Source organism: Rhopalosiphum maidis, chromosome 4 (assembly GCF_003676215.2).
Source record: "Rhopalosiphum maidis isolate BTI-1 chromosome 4, ASM367621v3, whole genome shotgun sequence".
NCBI lineage: Eukaryota > Metazoa > Arthropoda > Insecta > Hemiptera > Aphididae > Rhopalosiphum > Rhopalosiphum maidis.
This window is the reverse complement of record NC_040880.1, coordinates 34,625,728-34,649,638: the sequence shown is the minus strand read 5'-3', so window position 1 is coordinate 34,649,638 and position 23,911 is coordinate 34,625,728. Positions and strand designations below refer to the sequence as shown.

Sequence of the window (23,911 nt, the reverse complement as noted above, 5' to 3'; positions counted from 1 at the left end):
AATATATATTTTAAGAATAACCATTAGCATTGTAGGTGTTTCTAGAAATTTTTGGTTTTAAAAATCCTTAATCAAATGGTGAGGAGGAGAAATCTGTTATAAAACAGATAAATAGTTATGAGAGTTAATTTATGTTACATATCACTCAAAAATATTTAAGAAATTATTTTAAATAACACTGATTTCAAGCCACACATTTATGTTTCAATTAGTTATATGTATACTAAAATAAAACCATGAGTCGTTTTATGTAAACGATGAAAAAAAAATATTCCACTGTTTCAGTATACATAACACAATTACTATATAGTAATGATATACGAGTAATGACATAATCGTATGCTATACATAATAAAGACAAGTATACATAATACAAAACATATTTTAGGCGAACGAAATCGGTCCGCCGCAAGTTGTAACGACATCTATCTATCGAGCGACGCGCGACGGTTAGTCATCGGAGCTGTCCGCTAGATAGCAACAAACCATTGTCGGCCAACTGTTAGGTATTATTATTTTTATTCTGTACGTCTTCACTCGGACGGGCTGCGACAAGACGGTGTACGTCGGGTCTCTCCGCCGAGTGACCGGCTTGCCGGCAACGATCCAGAATCCAGATGATAAATAATAATGTCACGTCGCAGCTGCAACCGACCATCGACCACGACCACGGTCGATCTCTTCTCGATATCGCTATCTCACTAATTCGGATCACGAGAAAACGTCAAGTCTGACGAGCGGTTATATGGTCCCTGCGCAAAAGGACTTCTGTCCATCGTCAGTGGCGCGTAGGTCGAAACCGTAATTCTTATAAACAATAATATTCCATGCTATGACATTATCAATGATCGCAGCAGTTGCAATATTTACGACGACAAAGATAATAATAATAATATTGATGACTAACGATAGATAATAGAAATACCGCATTTTACGACGACCGACACGTATCGGCAGCGGCGGCGGCGGAGGAAACGGTCGACCGAATAATGGTTGAGAAGTTTGGCATCGCCGCCGGACGACGGCTTCGCTTAGTCGTCGACACACTGGGTCCGAACGTCGCGCGCCAAGGTCAACTCGATTAGAAAAATATACTATTTTTATAACACGCAGATTTCGTTGTACAAGCCTTCCTCTCCACTTGTACGTCTTCGCGATTCTTCTCTCTATCTATCTCAGCTGACCTCCTCGTTCCACGTGGGTACCGCGATAAAACTCAGATCGCGCCGGCCGCAGACCGACCTACTGCTCAGCACCCGTTAGCTTAAGATATTTATTGTTTTAGTTTTTTAGTCATAAATAAGTGTGACGAGTACCATAAAAACCGCAGGATAATAACACGGTACATGAGAGGTATTTAAACCATGCAGCGTCGTAGCCATTAAAAAAAATCATAAGGAAGGTGTTAATCTTTAAAATTGACGACTAGATTTAAAAAGGCCCAATTTTTAAATTTCTAACAGATTCACAGTCTCGCCTCTCCCCACCGTTAATTGGTCTATAACTGGTCACGGCTTTAAGAGGCGTTGCGAATTTTTATCAGGATAGCCATGGCATAAAAAAGGAAAAAAAATATAAATAATTAAACATTAAAACATTATCTTTCGGTGCCCTTAATCAGACGACGGCCGGCGGTGTTCAAGTATCAATATAATAATGATTGTATGATATTAAAATGCAGGATGGCCAGGATGTACGACGCACGAAAATTTTTAATTGGACGTCCCGCAATGGTTTGTAGCTTGTTGGCCGATTCTCGCCGCTACTGTTTATTTACTACTATAATATAATAATACTGTTTTTCTAACAACTATTATTTATATAGTTATCACAGACATCACACAATATTATTATTCCGTTCATCGATTGACAATGCGAATTTTTGGAAATTTTTTTAGTTCTATCGATTTTTGTGTATTAAAAGTATTTATAAATATACAAAAAATTTCACGTTCGCAAGAGAGCCAAATGTAAACGCATAAATATTACGAGAACAAAATATTTTCTGTACAAAGTATAAGTATACAGACATACAGTATACATTATAAGTTTATAACTTAAAATTGTGTCCAGTATTATTTTAGAGATGGTTACGATAATTAAATTGTATGATATATTGATGTCTGATATTCAATATTATACGAGTAATGACTTAATGAGTATTATTAATATGATGACCTAGTCTAGAGGTCGTTATGGAAATCTAAGAAAGAAAATAAACAATATTGAAGTAGCAGAGTCCACGTGTTTCAGTATAATCTGTGTTTACGACAATCATCATCATATTATTAGAGTAAATTATTGTGAAATATGTTCGCGATACCCCATTTAATATATACTGTATAAAATGTATAAGTATTGTAGAAAACAGCTATATTATAGTGAAATACGAGTGACCGATATATTTTCACATAGCAGCATTACCGTATAATGTATATTATTGTTATTTCTTTAAAACATAACATTTGCATAATGAATATCATACATAGATATATATATATTAACCAAACATGATTTACAGTAGAAATCATTATTTATTTTTACAATGTACTTTAACTATTAGATTTTTCACATTTAATTGTATACAAAATAATATAATTAATTCATTAAAACATACTAGGTAGATAAATATTATAATATAAAATTAAAATGTTATTAGTAATTAGTAATTTTTATTTTAATATTTACATAAATTAAACCTGTATATAAAAAATGTCGATCCCGAATAGACTTAACAAATTCAAATCTGTTTTCAGATTAATAATAAATAAATACCTATATTATTTTCATGTTTGTACTTGTAAACATAGATAATAATATAATAATATTATATTATAAGACGTATGGTATGGTAATATGGTACTTTATATAATTCATTCAATTACACGAAGTTCCTAGTTCCTATTTATATTAAATATTTTATGAGTCGTAAAAATATATTAAATTAATGATTACAGATATAAGACGTTTATACAACTATAATAGCGGTAATAAATAAAATAGGTTTTTAAATGACATGGCCCATGGACGTGATTGTTTGATTGAAACGTGCGGTGTATCATAAACTAATTGACATAATAATATTATAGGTTTAAACATTACAACAAATTGATAATATGCCAAGTGTATACAAATTACTGTGACACGGTCGCGACGTTGTTGTATTGGAACAAGCGTACATCACTTATGATAAAACATTTCCGTCATCACACATCAGATTGTATAAACTAAATAGAACTCAATTTCTAAATCTTCATTAAGGAATATCAATAACATTTATTATAAATTAATCATCTTTCAAATTATCAACAAAATATAGCATATATAGCAATATAATATAACAATATATACCATAACTAAACGAAAAGTTTTCTGGAAAAATTAAAAAATGACTCCTTTGGTATTTGTGTCAACATTTTAATCCATACATTTTTAGTGCACTCTTCCCACTCAAAAATATGTTTATGACATCACTGAACAAAAACATCTCATAATTAATTTAGTTTTAGTATAACCAATAAATATCTACTGTTTAGCTTTACTCAGAACATTGCAAAACGAATAAAAAAATAATGATATATCTAAATATTCAGCGTTTTAAAAATATCAATATAACACAGATAATATAATACAGATGTGATGTAAAATATCTCACATTATTTATGACATCAAAGTAAATTTTATTATTATTTATGACACTGCAGATAAGAGGTCGTATTTTACTGATAACAATTGTTTTCCTAGTGATTATTTATTCTAACATTTTTATTTCATACGGCTATATTATATCAGTCTAGAATGCGCGTTGTATTCAAAAAATTATAAAAATCTAAGGTATCTTTGCTGTAAAGTAAGGATCGATTTCTTGTCTATTGCTAAGGATATTGTAATTTATGTTTTTATAATTAATATTAGAAATTTTTCTATAAATTTCTAGTCTCTATGAGTAGTGTTTTTTTACAAATTCCAATAAAATAACTAAAATTTTATTTTGTTAAAATATTAATATTTTAACTTGAAATTACTTAAACTTATCAAGAATATCTAGAGCAAAGCTTCTCAAACTTTTTTGTCATGGGCTCCCCTAACTTTAATGTAATACTATCAAGACCCCTTAAAATTTAAATCAAAATCATTAATTATTTTTTCTTAATTACTCGTATATACTAAAATTACAATTTTCCGCCAGTCATACAGCCACAGTCGCCAATTTGAAAAGCACTGATCTAGAGTATTGAACCTAAATAAAATGAATATTATTCATTTTTGATATAGGTTGTAAGAATAATTTAAATTTTTATGTTTTACTATAAAACTATTTTTACATTTTCTGTGATTGAAACAAATTATGTCTAATTTTAACTTAATAAGGTTATAAAAAAATAATTATGTTCATGTATTTTTAATATTTTCAGATTACTATAGAACAAATTAAACTGGATTTTGTATATAATTGTTATAGCCATACCAAAAAAATTACGTTATAATTAATTTAATTTTAGTATAACTAATAAATATCTAGCTTCACTCAGAACATTACCAAACAAAACAAATTATATGGTATATTTAAATATTCGGTGTTTTAAAAACATAAATATATATAATATGATATAACATATATCAAAATAAATTTAAATAATACTCGTATGTTTATCAAAATATTTTATAGATAAAAACTGGTCAAGTATAAGTATACAGCTAGGTAATTGCATAGTGTGTCACATGTGTAGCTAGTCATTGAGTAGGTAAATATATTATATATTGTGCTAAATTTGTATTCAATTCAATTTTTCATTAATAAACGGCGATATGTTTATTTTGGTGTAAGAGTACACAATAAGTTGTCCATAAAATGTTTTGATTTTTAAAAATAGGGGTAGTTTTGGATATAAAATTGTATCTAATTTGTACTTTAAACAGGTCAAACTCAAAATTCTAAATACTTAATTTAGTAAACGGAAAAAACAAACAAAACAATTAAACAAGGAATCTCTGACAAATTAAATTTTTGATAAAAATTGACTTCTTATTATGTAATTCAAAAACAAATAATAGATACTTAAAATTTTTACTTAATCTTTGTTATAATTTTCTTCTATTCACAATAAATTTTCAAAATATTTTGACTATATTTGAACTTTTTATAATACAGACAGTCTGCTCAGAATCGTTTTTCGTATACGATGAGATAAATATATCATTGAATTCAAATGTAATACATCTCTAAAGGTAACGCACTCGACACCTTATGTTCCTACAGCAGAGCGGTGCCCATTGTTCTACTTATCGTGGTTTTTACATCAATTTAAGAGAATGCACAATCTGAAAATGTTATTTTTCACAATAAAAGTGTGAAATTTAAAATTTAAATTTTTTACATGGCTTGAAAATACTTAAGTTGTAATACTTCAAAAATGGTAATACCTATTTAATTTTTGATTTTTTTTTCATATAATTAGAAATCAACATTTAAATATATTATGAATCATAATTTATGATTAGCTTTGTTTAAAAACAATAAGTTATGCGTTTTTCGGTATATAAGGGCAATAAAAGTTTAATGTAGTACCTCACCAATCATTCATGTGTGTAAAATAAACAAAGAAATTAACCCGTATATATATTATTTTTTTGTGTCGATTAGCACTCTATTTTATTTAATTGTTCACGTAATATTTTTAGTTTACAATTGACCATAAAATAAACTATAAAGTACCCATTAACAATTTACATTTATTACTGTTCTGCAATTTGGAGTATTTGAACTTAATATAGGTTGGAATTAAAGTCTATTCAAAGCGACATTGTTCAACCTTGCACATGCACTAATTAATTACTCTGGTCAACACAATTTATATTCTAATTAACTATTACAGCGAAGAATCAATTACGACTTTCTGATGCGTTAAGTTCATATTAAAATTACATTTATGTACAATTAAAATAGGATTTTATCTTAAGTAAAGAATATAATATTGGAACTGGACAAACTGGTGGTAAATAAGAATGACTCACGAGTTCATTAATGCTGCACTATAACATTGAACCTTTAGATTTAACCAAATTATATGCTAGTATGCTGATAGTATTTTTAAATTGTCAATGGTATACTAAATTATAACTATACTTGTTAAGAAATTGTGAACATCAAAAATAATAAATTTACTAAATTTATATGAAATAATAATTATATTATCATATATATGTATATATAATATAAGTAAAGGTAGGTACTATTGCATCATTGCTATTTTAACGGAATTGACATTAAACATTTATAACGTTATAAACAGTATATTAATCGTGCCAGTGAATCAGTTAGGACTAAATATCGAATAGCTTATACTAAATGTTTTAATTAATAATGTGTAAATATATTACCTGTCATTTTTCGGATAAGTAGGAAATTTTTTTTGGCTCAGTTCTTGTATAGTACTTAGGCTCTGAGGCTCAGCAGATATACCTTGCGCCCTTTGTTTACGTGGCCTAGCTATACCATCCAGAAGTGAAGTAAGAGATTTAGCAACGAGGTTTTGGCTTTGTTGTTGATGTACCGGAGCAGCCACCACGTGATGAGGATGATGTAGCGTACTAGTGGGTGACACAGGATTGCTAAACGGAAACACACTTTGAAACATGTCTAAATGGGACCGGAGCTCTTGGATTTCATTGTTCCTGGCCTGAAGTAACGTTTCTAGGTTACGAATCAAAGTATCCTTTGCTTCCAGTAAAGTTTTTAAGTCTTGAGCATCTACTGAAGCCGCCATGTCTAAAAAACAATTTATTATTATAATGTATAGGAGGTAGTTTACAATAGTTATTTATTTGTACACAGGTAGAATTTAATATTTTCAATAGGTAATAAGTATTAGTACTTATTTTCAATAAGTTAATAATTATATAACATATCTTAATCAAAATAAAAAATAATGAAAATGTATATGCCCATTGATGCTTTAAGGAAAGCTTTAATTGATGTACTATTAGGTCAATGAAGTATTACTTATGAGTTAGAATAAAGGAACAATATTATTTAGCAAATTATTTTATCGCCTTTTATCAGTTCTATCCGTTATCCGTTATCCGTTAGGTATATAGTTCTACCCTTACAATATTATATCAAGCGTATTCGAGCCGGTTCTTTATTAAGAGATAAACAATATGGCGATTTCTAATTATCTAACAATGTAGCATGACAGCTAAAAATTAAGCCGTATGGAAATCAAAAATTACTTTATAGGACGCTACATCTACATTTGTAGTCTTCGTGCTCTGTCTTACAAATGTATAAGATGTATAGCATTGCCAAATTTACTCTTAATGTAACCGATTTTATGTTGTTAACTCTAATATTAGAACGAATTGACCTATTATCATTATCTATTATCTCTCGTTGGTTTATACGATATTTTAGTTTTTAAACGAATGATGAATATGTATAATATTAAAATATAAAAATGCTCATAACTTGCTTAAAACATAAAACATCTTAAAATTTCGAAAGACGGATAATATTGAGATTTATGATATTTAGATTTGATAATAGGTCAATTCGCTCTAATATTAAGTTAAAAACACAAAATCATATCCATAAAAGCAAATTTGCTTATGAGTGTAGCATCGTAATAGGTAAATTTAAATATATGTATTTACTTTTAATTTGATGAGGAATACTTTCTTTAAACCTAATTGGAATTACGATTACAATTTTTAATAAACTTAAAATAGCATCGTAAAAATAAATTAACAATAATAATTATTAAGGTTAAACATTATAAATTATAATATCAACTATTGATAACATTTTAATAGCTGTATTTTCAAAATAAGAGTAGTAACAAAATATGAAAAATACACTTCGTTTCAAAATCTTTTTTTTTTAATCTGAACGTTATCGATTATTAAAATAAAACTATAAAACTATAATTTAAAATTTAAAAATACATTTAGGTATCTCTATTATATATATAATTGTATGCATATAATTGTCATCGAATTCAATTTTTCATTCATTTTTATTCTTCCGATATTTTTTTAAAGAAAGTTTTTAAAAATATTTGGAGGCACTATGACATCTAGCCTTATTTATTATAAAATACTTGAATAAGTAGGTAAACAGTATAAAGTATAATCCAGGGGCTGATTTAGGTCAAGATAACGGGGGGGGATCGCCCCCCTGGATCCGCCCCTGATATAAACTATATGGTATATAAGATTATCAAGATATTAAATGTAATTTCAAATTGTATGTAAATGTTATGAATAATATTCAAACTTTTACAAAACATTTAATCAGATTAATTCAAGAACAATTATTTAACTGAAAGATAATTTCATAAAATAAAATGTTTTAAATATAATATGTAGATATGGTATATACTAAAATAGTATAGGCTATTTTGTTAGTCATTATTCAATGACAAATTAACATTTAAAAGAGTTTCAAAATATTAGTATGTGTATAATTAAGTCCTGGAAACGTTAATATTTATTTCTTAATTTTCGAAGTAATCCTATATATTATATTGATAATTGTAATTGGCCAGTTAAATATAGGTAATATACTAATATACATAATTTATGAACGCTAGTAATACAACATCACACAATTCATAAATCATAAAATTAAAATGATAAAAGAATCTAATAAATAATAATATTCAAATATTTCAAACACAAAATTGAAAATATTATCAATTGTAACACTCATTATTATTTATTATAATTTTAATTATAGAATAGTAATCAAGTTAAAATTAATCGAAATAGGTATCCCTATTACGTAGAAGAACTGTAGGTACATAAATAATTTATTATACATGTTTTATTATATTGCATTATAAATTATTTTCAGAATAATATCAAGAAATAGATATTTTATATAACTCCGTGTAACATTATTTATATAAATATATTATTTATAGAATATCGTACACAAACGAAGATAATTTAAAAATAACCGTATATGATATAATTGAATGATGTTTAACAATATTTGATTTGCTATTTGCCATATTCATTGAACACATGAATAAGTTCTAAACTGTAAAACTAATGAAATATAAAATAAATAAATAGTAAAGCCTTCAATCAATGGCTTAACTATGAGATAAAATTATTTTAAACATTACTTATGTTTAATTTTAGCTTAAATAAGATAAGATAAAAATGTTCTCTTGTTAATATATTATGTTTTACACAATAAGTCATTCGACCTGATACACGATAATAAATCATTTTTGGTATGACTCATCAGTCATCATCAAAACAACATGATCCTACTTTTGAGTTCAATCCTATTAAGTATTGTTTATTAGCTATGTAATTGAATTAAATAACTTATACCTTAAAAATTATTTTTCCTTTTCAATATCGCCCAAGACAGATTAGGTTAAACCAAATTAAACTATAATAAGTGTAATTGTAATTTTATCTGGAGTTAAACGTTTTTGTGACATGTTAAAAAATATGAATCATGGAAGACTATTAAAACTATTATTAAAAACTTTTCAAAAAGAAGCAAATGTATTAGATTTTTTTAATTTCTAATAAAACCACAAAAATTTTAAATTTTGATTCTAACAGTACAATTAAATGTTTTGAGAAACAATTTTTAAGCATGTAAATTGTAGATATTATTATAATATGCTATATAGTGAAAATATTATAATATAATATAAATATACATATACATATTATGCCATATTATGCAGTGATCAGATTGATGTAATGGTTAGTAATTTATTTAATATAATAATAGGTATTGTATTATATTATTAATTATTAGATATTATTCATATCTATATTCTTATATTGTGCAGCTTTAAATAACACTTGACAAATTATAGTTTATACAATATTCAATTATAATCATTCCTTTATTTTTAATAATAATTGTATTGCTATTGGTTTAAGTAGTTCAATATAAACATGCAGAAGCTAATGAATTATTAGTAAATTGATAATATTAAAAATAGATTAAATAATTACTATAAAAGTATAGACCAATATTGGAGAAAATTGAGAGGATTGACTTCATAAAACTAGACAAGTAGCTCGTATAAAAATAAAATATAAAACTATAATCTATACATATATAAAGCAAATTTAGCTTCAAATTTATCCTGAACATAATTGCATAATATGAAAAAATAAATTAGACAACTTCTTTTCATGATTTCAACTCTTGGATACTTGTTAAATTAATATTAAAATAAAGCACATCAGTATAGTCGTATATTATTTATAAATTGTCAAATAGTATATGATATAACCAATTTAGGTATTTTATACCCAGGATATACACTACGCTTACCACGTCCAATTATGATAATATACACTGTAGAGGCTTATAATTTTATAAAGATAATATAAGATAAAAAAAAAACAGCAAGGGGGAAATTTTAATATCAGTATAGTAATTACGTAATTATTAAAAATAACAATACAATTTTGAGGTAAAAGATCCTACTTAGAAAATTAAACAGAAGATCGACTGTTCAAGAATAACTGAAGGCAGAACTAATACAACTTTTTTTTTTACCACATATATTCAATGTTCAACTAACTTGTACGTAAAAAATATTAAAAAAGGTAAATATTTGTACACTTTCAAGCGCATCATAAATTTTAACAACTAAATGTTTTTTGTTTATTATTAAATAATAAAAATAACCCTCAATCTAAATGATATATACAGTGTCTACAATAAACAACGTTTTTATAGTATCTTTTACGAGTAAATACAAACTTAAGTCTATATTATATTTTTCACAATATGACTATTGACTAGTAATAAAAATAAGTTATAAAATTAATACAATGTCTTTTATAGGCGTTTCTATACTTATTAATAATTATTACCTATTCATGAAACAATTAGATAATGGTTAAATAAAATAAAACGTATTATTAAAAATGAAAACTTCACCAAGAGATTTGAATACCTTTGACATATTTGAAAATTAAATCTTAAAAAACAAAATTGTAACCGGAAAATAATTTATTTAAAATCACAATTATGTGAGATTTGAAGGGATAATGAGAAATATTAAAACACATAAAAACGTGAAAGAAAGCGATAGTAAATGGTTGTCTAGCAAAAACCAGTTTAGTCCATAAGATAGACACCGGTTTTGGTAACAGCTACAGAAGTTATGTAAAACTAATTTTAAAACGTGATTATGTTAACCAACAAACAAAAACGTCTCTTCCATCGTTGATAATCATCCAAAAACGTTGAATTAAAATGACGGAATATATTTATTTATAGAAATATTATTAACACTACACATTATTATACAAGTTTTAGATTTTCAATCAAAATGACGTTAGAAAAATCCAACGCCGACGTTAAAAATCATAATAATTCATCTATTTAAATCGACAGACGTGGCCCGTGGATGATTATATTCACTAGAGTTCGGATTTAATAAGGGAATTAAATAAACTAACCCGGTTGTTGAAAACATGAAATATTTTATACATTTAAATGGTATATCGTCCTCCATTTATTAAAAAAATACAAAAATGAATACATATTATATAATAATTAAGGTTCAAATAAAGAACTGAGCAGGATACCGGACCGGGTGTTGAGCTCAATTTAATTCACTTGGTTAAGCAACAACATTGCTAATTTTATACTTAGAATTTAAGATACGATTACCAAAAATGTAAAGGGTCTAATGAGTACCTATAATATTAAACATAGTTACATTATACTGGGTAGTCTATCTTAATCGAATGGAAAAATGAATAATTTATGACTACAGTCTACAGACTGACTAATAATTATTTATTTTTCTAATGAAAAGATTGACATAATTATTCGAAAATGATTATTACTAAGACAAAAATATAGTTTTTCTTTTTATCATTTATTTTTTTTACTTACGTCAAGTTTACAAATTCTCAAAAGTGTTTTATATTAGTTTTTAAATAAGTTTTTAGTTTTTTTAATCGACTAATTTATTGAGAGAGAGCCCATTTCTGATACCACATCAGATGCATTTTATTTAATAATAAAAAATTCAGGAACGCTAAAACCCCAGTATATAAGTTATTTTGACACAATTTCAAATGGTTATTACTTATTAGCGAATACCCAAAGGTTAGTATGTTGCTTATGAACACCATAATATCACCTTCTAAATTAATCTTTAATATATTATAACGATATTTATAACAACGCTCTTTGATAAGATTAAAAGCATGTAAGTATGTTATTTATGTTGATTTAACTAATATAATTTATTCCACCATCACTATCTCCATTTTTTTTTTTTAATGAAAACTGTTTGTAAACTAACCTTTTATTTTTACATTATTATCAATTAAAAACACACAGAAATATTCAGTAATCGCATTAGTTTTGTTTTACTATATATCAAACACATTTAGTACGGTAACCAATAATTGCATAGAACTATATTCGTTTCCTTCACAAAAATATATAAATACAAAAGAATTATCTGGAAAGTTGTTATTATTATAATTATATTATTCGTTAAATAGATGTAAAATAATTGATATTTTCTCCGCTACACGGAAAAAAAATATGTATTAACGAAATTGCTAACGTAATTATATCATATTATAAGGCATCGGTACTAAGGGCAACTCAACAATTGTAAATGCAAAATTGGTCAAGAAAAAAAATACGCAGGTACTTGAATTTTTAATCATTCCTTTTAACATCCAATACATATTGTTAAAATATCAGTCTAAAATGAAATTTATTCATATAATAACTATATATAAACTTATATCATTTGTAATAGGTATTAGAACAATTTTCAGGGGATTTTATTTTCATCTTACTCTTCTTAGTACCAAGCTAAGTTTTTTTAGTTGACTGAGAGTAAATGAATGAGTGAAGCTTGAATAACTATGATGAAGGTTTTACTCGAAACTACAATTTTATAAATAACATAAATAATTGTTAAATCGCTGTTAATATTTTCGATTATAATCACTAAACTATCTTGTTGTTAAGCCTAAAAAATTCTTACAAATAATCTTTTATTGAATAGTGACTAAAGCATACATTAGGGTTCAGTAGCGTACGCATAATTTGATGATAATGGCGGAGGGAGGAACTAGCCAACTTAAGCTTTAACCGCTTTTAGTTTTGAAAAAAAATCCAATAATACGCTAACCTAAGATATCTATTGTGGAAGGTATATCTTCCTTTGCCCCTCCTCCCTTCCACATACAACGTTATTTGTATGTTCATATTTAAATTCTTTGTCAACTTTTAAATTTTGCAAGCATAAATACCGTACAATTATCGAACGAACGTATATTGAAGACTGATTCAATATGAAATAAAGCGCAGCAGGTATACATAATACAGAGTGATTCAACAATAACCACCAAGTATACTCACCCCCTTTTTTCTTCAATAATAGTGTTGTTTAAAATCTAATTTTTGAAATTATCAAATATATTTAAAGTCCATGTGTTCCAATTATTGAAATTTTTTGTAATACTTAGTGTCCCGTGTAGATGCAAACTACTGCTTTTCAAATGACAATCACTTTTTCTATTGAAAACTATTTAATAAATAATTACTCAGAAAAATTGGACGTATGTAAATCAAAATTCAAACGAGTAGTTTTCGGATTAAAATACTAAATTAGATATATTACGAAAAAAAAAATTATCCGCTAAATAATTTTCAGTAAGTGATTCTCAATTGAAATATAAAAATGTGTACCGTCTGCATAAGAAAATCGAAAATATTAAAAATTTGAAAATGCGGTCATTTAAAATGCCCCTAAAAATTCCTAAAATTCTTTTGAAAAAGATCATTACTAAACGCCAAAACGGAGGTGAGCGTGTTCGGCGAATCACTCTGTATATTGTATTGGTACGTACACAAAAAAATAATACAAGATCCACAATAATACGATTTTAATAGCCAATAATCAGCTCATGACGCGGCGGACATTATTATTCAGGAAATCCGCCAATTAATGCGCACCATCGTCCATCGGAGAGCGACTACACCGGCCATAAATTACCCATTGTCCGTTTGCCCATAATTTCCATACTCGCCGACGAACACAATAATATGATATAACAACAACAACCACCACGACAATATTATTATTATTATATGTGGGTACCTACGGGCTACGCGAGTGCCGATGTAAGCAGTGTACGGCGACGATGAGATTATACTTAGGTGTTTTTTTTACGGCCGGTGGTGGTGTTGAACGTGGCGTGATGGAGGGGTACTGTTACCGGCGAGCGCGGGGGGGAAGGAGTGCCGTAGTGCCGCCGCCGCGCCGTCAAGAACGAAAATATCGTGTTTTTATTTTTTTTATTATTATTGCACTGGCTCGGCAGCGCACGAACGCGATCACTGCGCCGCGAAACACATACGTGCGCGACAGCCACCGAGTCCGTCACGCGGCGCGCGAAATATGTGCGTTTTGTTATCGCCGCGACGATTGATAGCGTGTACAACACTCGACAACACTCGCACACACACGCACGCGACGTAGACTTATAAATAGGATATATAAATACATAATACATTATATTTTTATAATCAATGTTATTATGTAAAGAGCGGAAAAAAATCAGTCAGATACACAACAAACTCTAGTGCGCGCGCGAACCAGTGCGATTGCAAACCCGTCAACAGCTGAGTTACCTTGTGCGACGGATTCGGTCGGTAGGCCGGCGGCGACGAACGCCCTTTATCGTGACGTTATTACTTATTATATTAATATTACCCACCCGGTCGTTTCGTTATTCCGATTTTTATGAATACGACGACGACGGCGGCGGCGGCGGCGGTGGCAACAACGCCAATAAGTAATATATTACATTCATATTTTATTATATTATCATGGGAAACGTGAGCGCATAACAGTGTTATCAACGTTATATATATTTTATCGAACATGGTCTTCGCGTCGAATTTTTACCTGCGGACGGCGACGACGACGACGACGCGTCGTCGGACGGCTGCATCGCTCGCGTCATCGATTCTTCGGCGGCAGACAACACGTCCACTGCTGACGATACACTATCGTTGTCGTAGTCGTAGTCTTCCGGCAGAGGCGACGCGGCGGCGTCGGTCGTCGGCACGCCGGTAATCGTGGTCGATCTATTTCGGCCGGGCCACGGGATACACCACTGGCCGAAACACAGTCTCATAAAGGCAGCCACCGTAGATCGCTGGCGAGCATGCCTCGCAGATGTAACCGTGTTCGCGGTAAGACGACGACGACGACGACGTCGACCGAATGACCTACGGTTGCGGTACGGTCGACGCGGTGACGACGAGACGAGAACCTACCCACTCCCCGGACTGTTCGCTTGCTGTCGAAGACGACTGCGAGTGACGGTAGCGTTTGAGTTTCATATAAGAAAAAAATGATTGTTATTAACCGCGATAATATTATGACTATTAGTATTACACATGCGAACACTACCGGTCGCAACAACACGTGTGCCACGGTGTAAACGGCGACTGCAGCAACAGTTGAACGCGCAACGACGACGACCACTACATGCGGTACCGGTCCGACTGTTGCGCACTGCGCAGTGGCGTGTGGCGCCGCGGCGGACGGCGGTGCGGTTCGGCGGCCGTCGGCTCGCCCGCATCTGCGAGACTTTGATCGCACTAGGAACGGCTGTGCCAACAGAGAGCGCGCTCACCGACGCCACCGACTATAATATTATTATAATATTAGGACTACATTATTGTGATATTATTATTATATTAATTGTAAAAAAATAACTGACATTCCTACTATGTAAACATTTAATCTAAGGCCCTTGTTTTCCACTAGCAGGTTTAAACTTGTTAAATAAAGCTCTGCTTCAAGCTATCAACTGTAAATCGCATATTAAATATTTTCTTTTGTAGATTTTTTTATTATGTTCATTTTTCAAACTATGCGACATATCATCTGTATCTAATGGCTTATCAAGAAAATACTACGTAAAAACGTTTAATTTATTTACTCCAACTTCGCCAATAGTAGAATAGTATCTTGTATCCTCACTCCTTACTCCCAGTGGCGAGTTGGGTCATTATATTGTATTTATTAATGTGATTATCTAGATGACCAATAAATTATTATTTTGTAGTCGACGATCATTGCAGGTCGTTCGATTACTTTTTCAGTTTTTACGTCTTTTTAGATTTTTTTCTACTCAGAAGATTCGAATTGAACAGTGAATACACGATGCTACTGGGTATCTAGGTAAACCGCTTAAAAACGTACACGTCGGTTACGGCCTTATGGGTTAAACGTTAAACCATTGTCTTTAATAACACCAACACTTGAAAACGTAATTTCGATGCGAAGTCGTAATCGTGTGTAAATAATATTTTACCCCCTCCGCCCACTAATTTCGTGTAGGTATGAAAGTCAAAAACACACGTGTATATTAAAATAAAATTACAATTTACATTACGAGTAACTACACGAACATAATTGGAAACACGAATGTTCGGATCGATTGTCGTAATTCGTCAATATTTTTTACATTATATTATTATATTGATTTGCAAATTCGTACAAACGGGAAGAATAATTACATTTAATTATGAGTAGGAAGACTAGTTGCTAGTAATTATTACTTATACTGTGTTTATACAGTACTTATACAGTATACAAAATACAGAATCGTAAAATATCAGCGAATAAAAGTGTGATTTTGACGTTATGCAGACTACGCGGAGTATCAACAAATTATATTATTTTCCATATAAAAATCTATAGGTTTGTTAATTACATTTATAATATTAATCATGACGATTGCGTTAATGTTCGAACATATTTAAATTATTTAGCTTATAATTGTTTTTAGTTTTATATTTTTAATTACCAAGCACAACATGATCACAATTTACAATTTTACAAGTCAGTAGATTTTCATTAGAAAGGTGATGCTGATAACTTTTTTACTGATACAGAGATACCCGAACCCGATTCTCCGATATATGCAACCGATAAAACTAAAATTAAATAAAATCTAATTTAACAATATAGAAATGTTTGAAATAAATATTCTAAGATAAATACGAATAAAATAAAAAAAACAATAAATATGTATAATAAATGTAAATAATAATAACAAACTATTATGGTAGTCGATTTCGTTTTTTTTTTTACAGTATCCGATAAAAATATCGTTTACACAAAAAAAACCGATTCCACCGATATCAAGTATCGGTTCCATTGTATCAGTCCATCCCTAATTTTAATAATTTATTAACCAATAAAAATGTGTAACAGTGTAACTATCCAGTCGTAATACTGTAGTTTGTAATGATTTTAGATATAATTTGACATTTTTAATTATTTAAAATTGTTTAAATTGAAAAGTTTATAATTAAATATTTAGCACTAAATATGGTATAATATAATATAACTATTTAAGTACAATTTATAATCTCCTTTGATAATATACGTGATATACCTAGGTATAGTCAAATTATTTCAACAATGTAACTTTACCTAACCTTACCTGACACGGGCCATTCTAGTTGAGTTGATACTATTTGTGAGTCCGTTTCCCACCGATCATCGGTAAAAGGATTACAAAGAACGATCAGTAGTTATAATATTAAAGTAATAGCTCCTACGTGGTCTGACAAGTGGCTGATGGACTGATTATTAATTAATTAATGACTAAAAATACTAGCTGTGTGGGAAATATCAAGTATGAGCGACGACAATCCAATACATTGTCAAATGACAAATACCACCAATGATCTGCGTCCAGCAACATTGTCAAGTACACCGTAGTACCAGTATTGTGGGATCGACGTAAGAAATATATTACTATATTATTTTTCATACAAATTCCGAATTATGAAATATAAACTTTGATTTAATTGAACTACTACGATTATTCTTAATACGCATAACTTATCTGTTAAGCTATATAATAGCATAGCACAATAATTACAGATACATCTGCAATTGATAAATTATTAAGTGTATGTCATCTTTCTTTTAAGTTAAAACTATACTTATAGTTGAATAATTTATGGAAACTATATTTACAATGTTGGTACACATCATATTTTTGTTGTATATTTTATTTTACGTAACTTGTTGAATGATACGGCCATTTTCACCATTATTCTTGCCATATTCTAGTTATTAGAGAAAATTTAAATCGAATAAACTATAATTACATTGTTTTATAGATTATGTTTTTTTTTACCTTTCAATGACATGTTTGACCTAATTAAAATGTTTGATTATATGAATATTTTTTTTTATTTAATACCTACTGATCATAGTTTATTGGAGTATATTTGATATTAGTTTTATCATAAACATAATTATTCATGATACATTTCGACCATTTTTTTGAATTTATTATTATAGTAAAATAGAAAAATAACGTTGACTAAACTGCAAGTCTTCGACTGTATGGTATTAATATAATCTAAGTCACGCATAATATATACACACACATATACATTCGAGTACACACACACACATACACACACACACACACACACACATACACACACACACACACACATATATATATATATTATATGTATAAAAAGTAAATAAATATAAATAATAATTGAGTGTGCTTGTTGTAGCAGGTGTTTGAGAATTCTACCAATTCCCTATAATAATTATATATTTTATACTTAAAAATTAAAATGTTAGTTTCATTTTAGATTTTCTCCAACAAATATATTATTTTATATAAATTAATTATTTTTTTACTCGCCATATTATAAACATAATTATTCTGAACTAAAAACGACCTTCACCTAGATTAAGAAGATTTTTATTGATTTCGTTTTCATAGACACCGCTTGATCGAGATTTCAAAATTAAATGTATAAAATTATGAAGCTTTTTATCAGCGTTATGATGAATTTCACTAAATCGTTTATGTACATTTTATCGGCATTGGTTATATTGAAATTTAAAAAGATAAAACACTCGCATACATACATATTTAATACAGTACCACTTGACAAGACGCCAAAAAATATGTTTTCGAACGATTGCCATGATAAATATATTTTAATGATTGAAATGAATATAAATGTAGTATCTAATTTACGTCACATCTCGGATTCATGCAAAAAAAAACACTGAAATATGGATTAAAACTCAAAATAAACAAAATTCTTTTTTTAGGACTACATGAGGTTAAGAAAAATGTCTATTTTTATAAAATAGAATAATAAAGTAATCACAAACTACGTGATAGTAAAGTGCCTACTCATATAATCATTTTATACAATCTAACTATAAATAAAATAAGAAGAAAGATACGGCCACTTGTAATATAATACTTTTATCGCTTGAATGTGGTTGATAAATACTTACGATAAAGCCAATGTTATACTTACTTAATAATGAACAGTAATTGATATTTATGTTCAACACTTCATATATTTTATTAACTTATTTTTAATTCATAAAAAATAAATTATTAATCAACTTAAAACTAAAATTATTAATTATATAGGTATAGATGTTAATATAATAATATGTAACGCATATTAAGCTAATATTTAATAATAAATATAATAAAACAATTAATGTATACAGCCATACGGGAATGAGATGTATGTTTATTTTTAGGCTTTTTTTACTTTGCTTTTTATTTTGTAACTCCTCAAAAAATAATTAGAAAATTATTAAGAAGTATCTAAGGTCTACAATAATGTCACAGGAAAAATTGACAAATTTGGGTATTATATCGATTGAATGTGAATTGGCTTCAAAAATTAATTTTGAAAATATTATAGATGAATTTGCTACTAAAAAAGCACGAAAAGTGAAATTTTGAAATGTATAAGAGTACAATTATTTTTTTAATTATTATATAAGGTTATAATAAGTTTGGTAGTGTTTTTTTTCTTATTAAATATAATATTTGTTATAATAGCTAAAAAAAATAAAATAAAATAACAAATGTATAAATCTTTTATATGTGTAAGTACGTTGGCGAGAGGGAGGGGGTAAATCATTTTTATAAGGGCGGAAATATGTTAAATGACCAGGAGCGCAAATGAACATGCTACGGCTCTGTATTTGTGTAATATTATTAGGTTATATATATATATACATTTGATTATTTCTACTTTCGAGTTTCTCTTCTCCACTAATATATTTGATTTTAAGTTAATATCATGAAAAATTAATAGATTTTGTATATAAATACTAAATAACTTAAATTGTTTGATTATTTGTATTGCAATGTATACTGTATAACAAAACTAAGGGTTACTGTAAAATATAAAATGTATTCATAATATATACTTAAGTATGCTAGATATCAACAAGAAGACATCGCGGGGGTATAGCTCAGTGGTAGAGCATTCGACTGCAGATCGAGAGGTCCCCGGTTCAAACCCGGGTGCCCCCTAGAATTTTTGCAATTTTTTTCATGTATTAGAAAATATTTCATAAAAATCATTTATAATGAAATAAATAGTGAGGTAAAGAAGTTTTTAAAAAAACAATTCTTGTTTTATAATTTATAAATAACAAATAACTAAATGTGTGTATGTATATTTTATTATGTTGAGCTAAAACATTTTTTGCCATCAAAGATAACTTGAATACGTAATATCGCAGCGCATTCTAGCGGATAATCATAATTGTACAATTACAATGATACTAGATGGCGGAACTAATTATAATAAAAATTAATTTCTTCGTAATGTTAAATACCTATTTAATGTTATTTTATTTAGTATATAATATATTTTACAATACACATTTATTTTTATGTAAACGTTATTTTTTCACTTACTTGAAAATTAGTTTAAATCGAGTCTTTGCTCTGTTTATTCACCAATCATATAGAAAATTATTATAATTAATAGTAATAGTCAATATTTTTATGCTTGGTAATTATATTATATTTAAAATAATTGACATCGATATATTTTTAGTGTGGATATTGTTATTTCGTTGTTAAAAGATTTAGGTTTTTAGGTATAAATATACATAATACATAAATATTTATTGGCTACGTATTAGATTTATGAATATTTTATTTATAATTGAAATTATTAATGCTGCGTTTCATGTATGACGTATGCATAATAAAAAACAATTAGTGCTAATATTTTCAAAATAGGACAGCGTTGGCGTTTTAAGTGACTCTCCTTGTTATCATGTCTATAATAAGCAAATCTAAACTTAGAATCATTTTAACTCGATGGATTTTATACTGTTAATTAATATAAACCTATCAAAATACTAAAAAATAAAAATAAAAATTACTATAAATATTTAGGGATTGATTGAGTATTTATAAATTAAATTGAACACTATAATATGCGAGCTTAATTTTTTTAATGTAAATGGTGTTGATTTTTTCCAATTATCTTAACATGTGATTAAGTTGTTATAGTTACATAATCATATAATAAAAATAAAAATAATATAATATGCACAATGCACTAGAAGATTTTTAGTATAGGTAACATTTTTTTGTACTCGTTTATATTACCCTCGCGCATATTATATGCGTTAAATAAAAAACCCCATCTAAATAATTGAAACATATTGTGGTGTTATATAGTCAGTAAAAAAACGAATCTTGAATAATTGTAATTTAGATGGTGCATCATAATATAGTTGGCCTTGTAATTATGTACAGAGTACAGGCGTTATTGACGCTTTCATAAATTTAAATCTTGTAACACGTAGTAAGCGTAAATATTATTCTTATACAGTTATACAGTAGGTACTTAGAAGTGTGTGTAGCAGTTATCTGTTTAATATAAATTATGTTTGATAAATAAATTTCTGATTTGTTGTTCCCCAACAGATTGTAATTTAGCACATTTAGTATGGTAGCGAAGTTAGGTTTAAATAATAGTTGTCACTGGTTAAATCGGTTTATCATATTTATCGTATTTTCTTATAAATTAATTGTGTTAGGTCCTATTAATTGTCAAGCGATTAAAATATCTTGGTTATAACAATTATAATAACAGCTACGAGGCTACGACGGTAGGAATTAAAAAATTGCGTTCATTTCAATTTGCACATTTTTTATTATAATTTTCTTCGAATTACTTAATATACACATATTATTTAGTTTGCTTTAAACATTATTGTGCGCGGTTTCTTTATAATATATAGTATTTACTATTTGGAATGTATAAAATGTATTCTTAAAAATCGTAAATAATTTTACCGGCGTTTTGTTGAACGATAATACAATACGCAGTAATGGTATACACATAACGCGGCATTCGTAAAGTACATGAAAAATGCTATCCACCTCATGGATACATTTTGTCACGGTTTGAGCACGATTGCAGGAAAATCAATAACCTTGCTACATATATACCTATACCTGCTATACCGCAACATCATCGCAAGCATCACTGCATTAGGTATACGAAGACCGCGCGTGAAACTGCAGCACTTTATACGAAATTCTAGTCTTACCCTTACGCGTCCCATCGCGCGCGGTGCGCGATTAACGGGTGGGCAGTGGCGTACGCGTATATAACGCGTTTTGTCTAACAAAAGTTCGTCTACGGCAATAATAATAATAATAATAATAATAATAATAATAACGAGACTCGCGCGCGTCGTCAAGCTCGCATTGTGCCGCGCACGGTTCGGCGCTATATAATATTGTATGTCATCACCGCCGTCGTTCGATCGTATCATCGCAATATAATAAGCAAACAATACGGCCGCGCAGAGGTGGTCTGCGCGCACAATATAACACCGATAATAGCGTATAATAGTAATGCACGCGCGTCGCAACCCTTAACGCGCCCCGGCGGCGGCCCACGCCCAAAGACCCCTGAAAAACGTCGGCGGAGGTCTGCGGAAGTGCCGGCCGAGTATATTGCGCGTCAACGAGTGGGCACGTGTTGGCCCACATAATACGATATATATAATACAAATGTTATGGTACGCGCGCGCGCTCGCAGGAAACGCGCATAATATATAATAATAACGTATATATATATATATATTATAATAATCTATTACGGCTAAACGCCGCCTACGTTGGACGCGGTGGCGGCGGTGCGTGAATTCGCGCGGTGTACGTGTACCTACGACGATGTTATGATATTATTATTATGTCGACGACGACCCGGCAGGGACCACCCTAAGCGGCACGCTCGCCCCCCCCTCCCGTCTCCGCTGTTTATTATAGTACCGTATAAATATTATTATTATTATACGTATATTGTTATAATATATAGCACGCGCGCGTGATCGTGCTCAAATCCTAGTCGATGCGCGCTACGCCGGTATACCTACTCCGCAATCGTGGTATTGAGTTTGACGAGATTCGATCCCGTCTGTGTTCTTTAATATCCTATGTCCTATAATATAGTCGTCCTACATGATTTCTGAAAATGCATTAAATCATCGCGTGAAATTTATTCAAAATCGACTCTTCTACTTTTTTGAAATCTAACTCCTGCAGCTTAACTCTTTGAAATCATTATATTTTTAAATTTTTAAAATTGAGAATTTTCGATTCTTAATGATATAGAAGTGGAAACATTCAATTGAAAAATTGGGGGGAAAAATGTTAGAAGGTCGTTTTCAAGTAAATTTCACAAAGAATTTTTTCAGAAATGTTATCGGATAAAAAGGTCAGTTTTTACAACTGTCACAAATATTGATATATGTGTGTAAATATTTTTGTCAAAAAAAAAAAAAAAACAAAATAATGAATATTTGTGTAGTGCATTGTTGATATATGCGGTAGCGCTCAACTATTTCGTTTACACATTGCCACTTACACTATGATACACACGTTTACATTACCCGTATGCAAACACATGGAAAATTGCCTATATTAAACTCCTTAAAGATGGTTAGGATAACTATTATAAAACGGTTTAGTTTGTGAATTTTTTTATTTCACACCTTCCTTGCAGGATATCAAAAATCTC

At 29.1% G+C, this 23,911-nt stretch overlaps 1 protein-coding gene and 1 non-coding gene across 3 annotated transcripts in view; one reads left to right on the top strand and one right to left on the bottom strand.

Moving 5' to 3' along the window:
- Positions 1-23,911, bottom strand: part of LOC113560773 (cGMP-dependent protein kinase, isozyme 2 forms cD4/T1/T3A/T3B) — a 116,423-nt gene that overhangs the window by 71,017 nt on the left and 21,495 nt on the right. The window contains exons 1-2 of one of the 2 annotated variants that reach the window (XM_026966834.1): positions 14,943-15,555; positions 6,382-6,769 (exon numbers count right to left, since the gene is read on the bottom strand). In XM_026966834.1, the coding sequence (XP_026822635.1) occupies positions 6,382-6,769; positions 14,943-15,174 (620 nt within the window). In that variant the 5' untranslated portion in view covers positions 15,175-15,555. Of the gene's footprint in view, positions 1-6,381; positions 6,770-14,942; positions 15,556-23,911 lie in introns of those variants that run through there. The other variant, XM_026966835.1, reaches the window with a different exon arrangement.
- Positions 20,317-20,388, top strand: Trnac-gca. The gene has a single exon. It is a non-coding gene; the product is annotated as a tRNA-Cys (tRNA).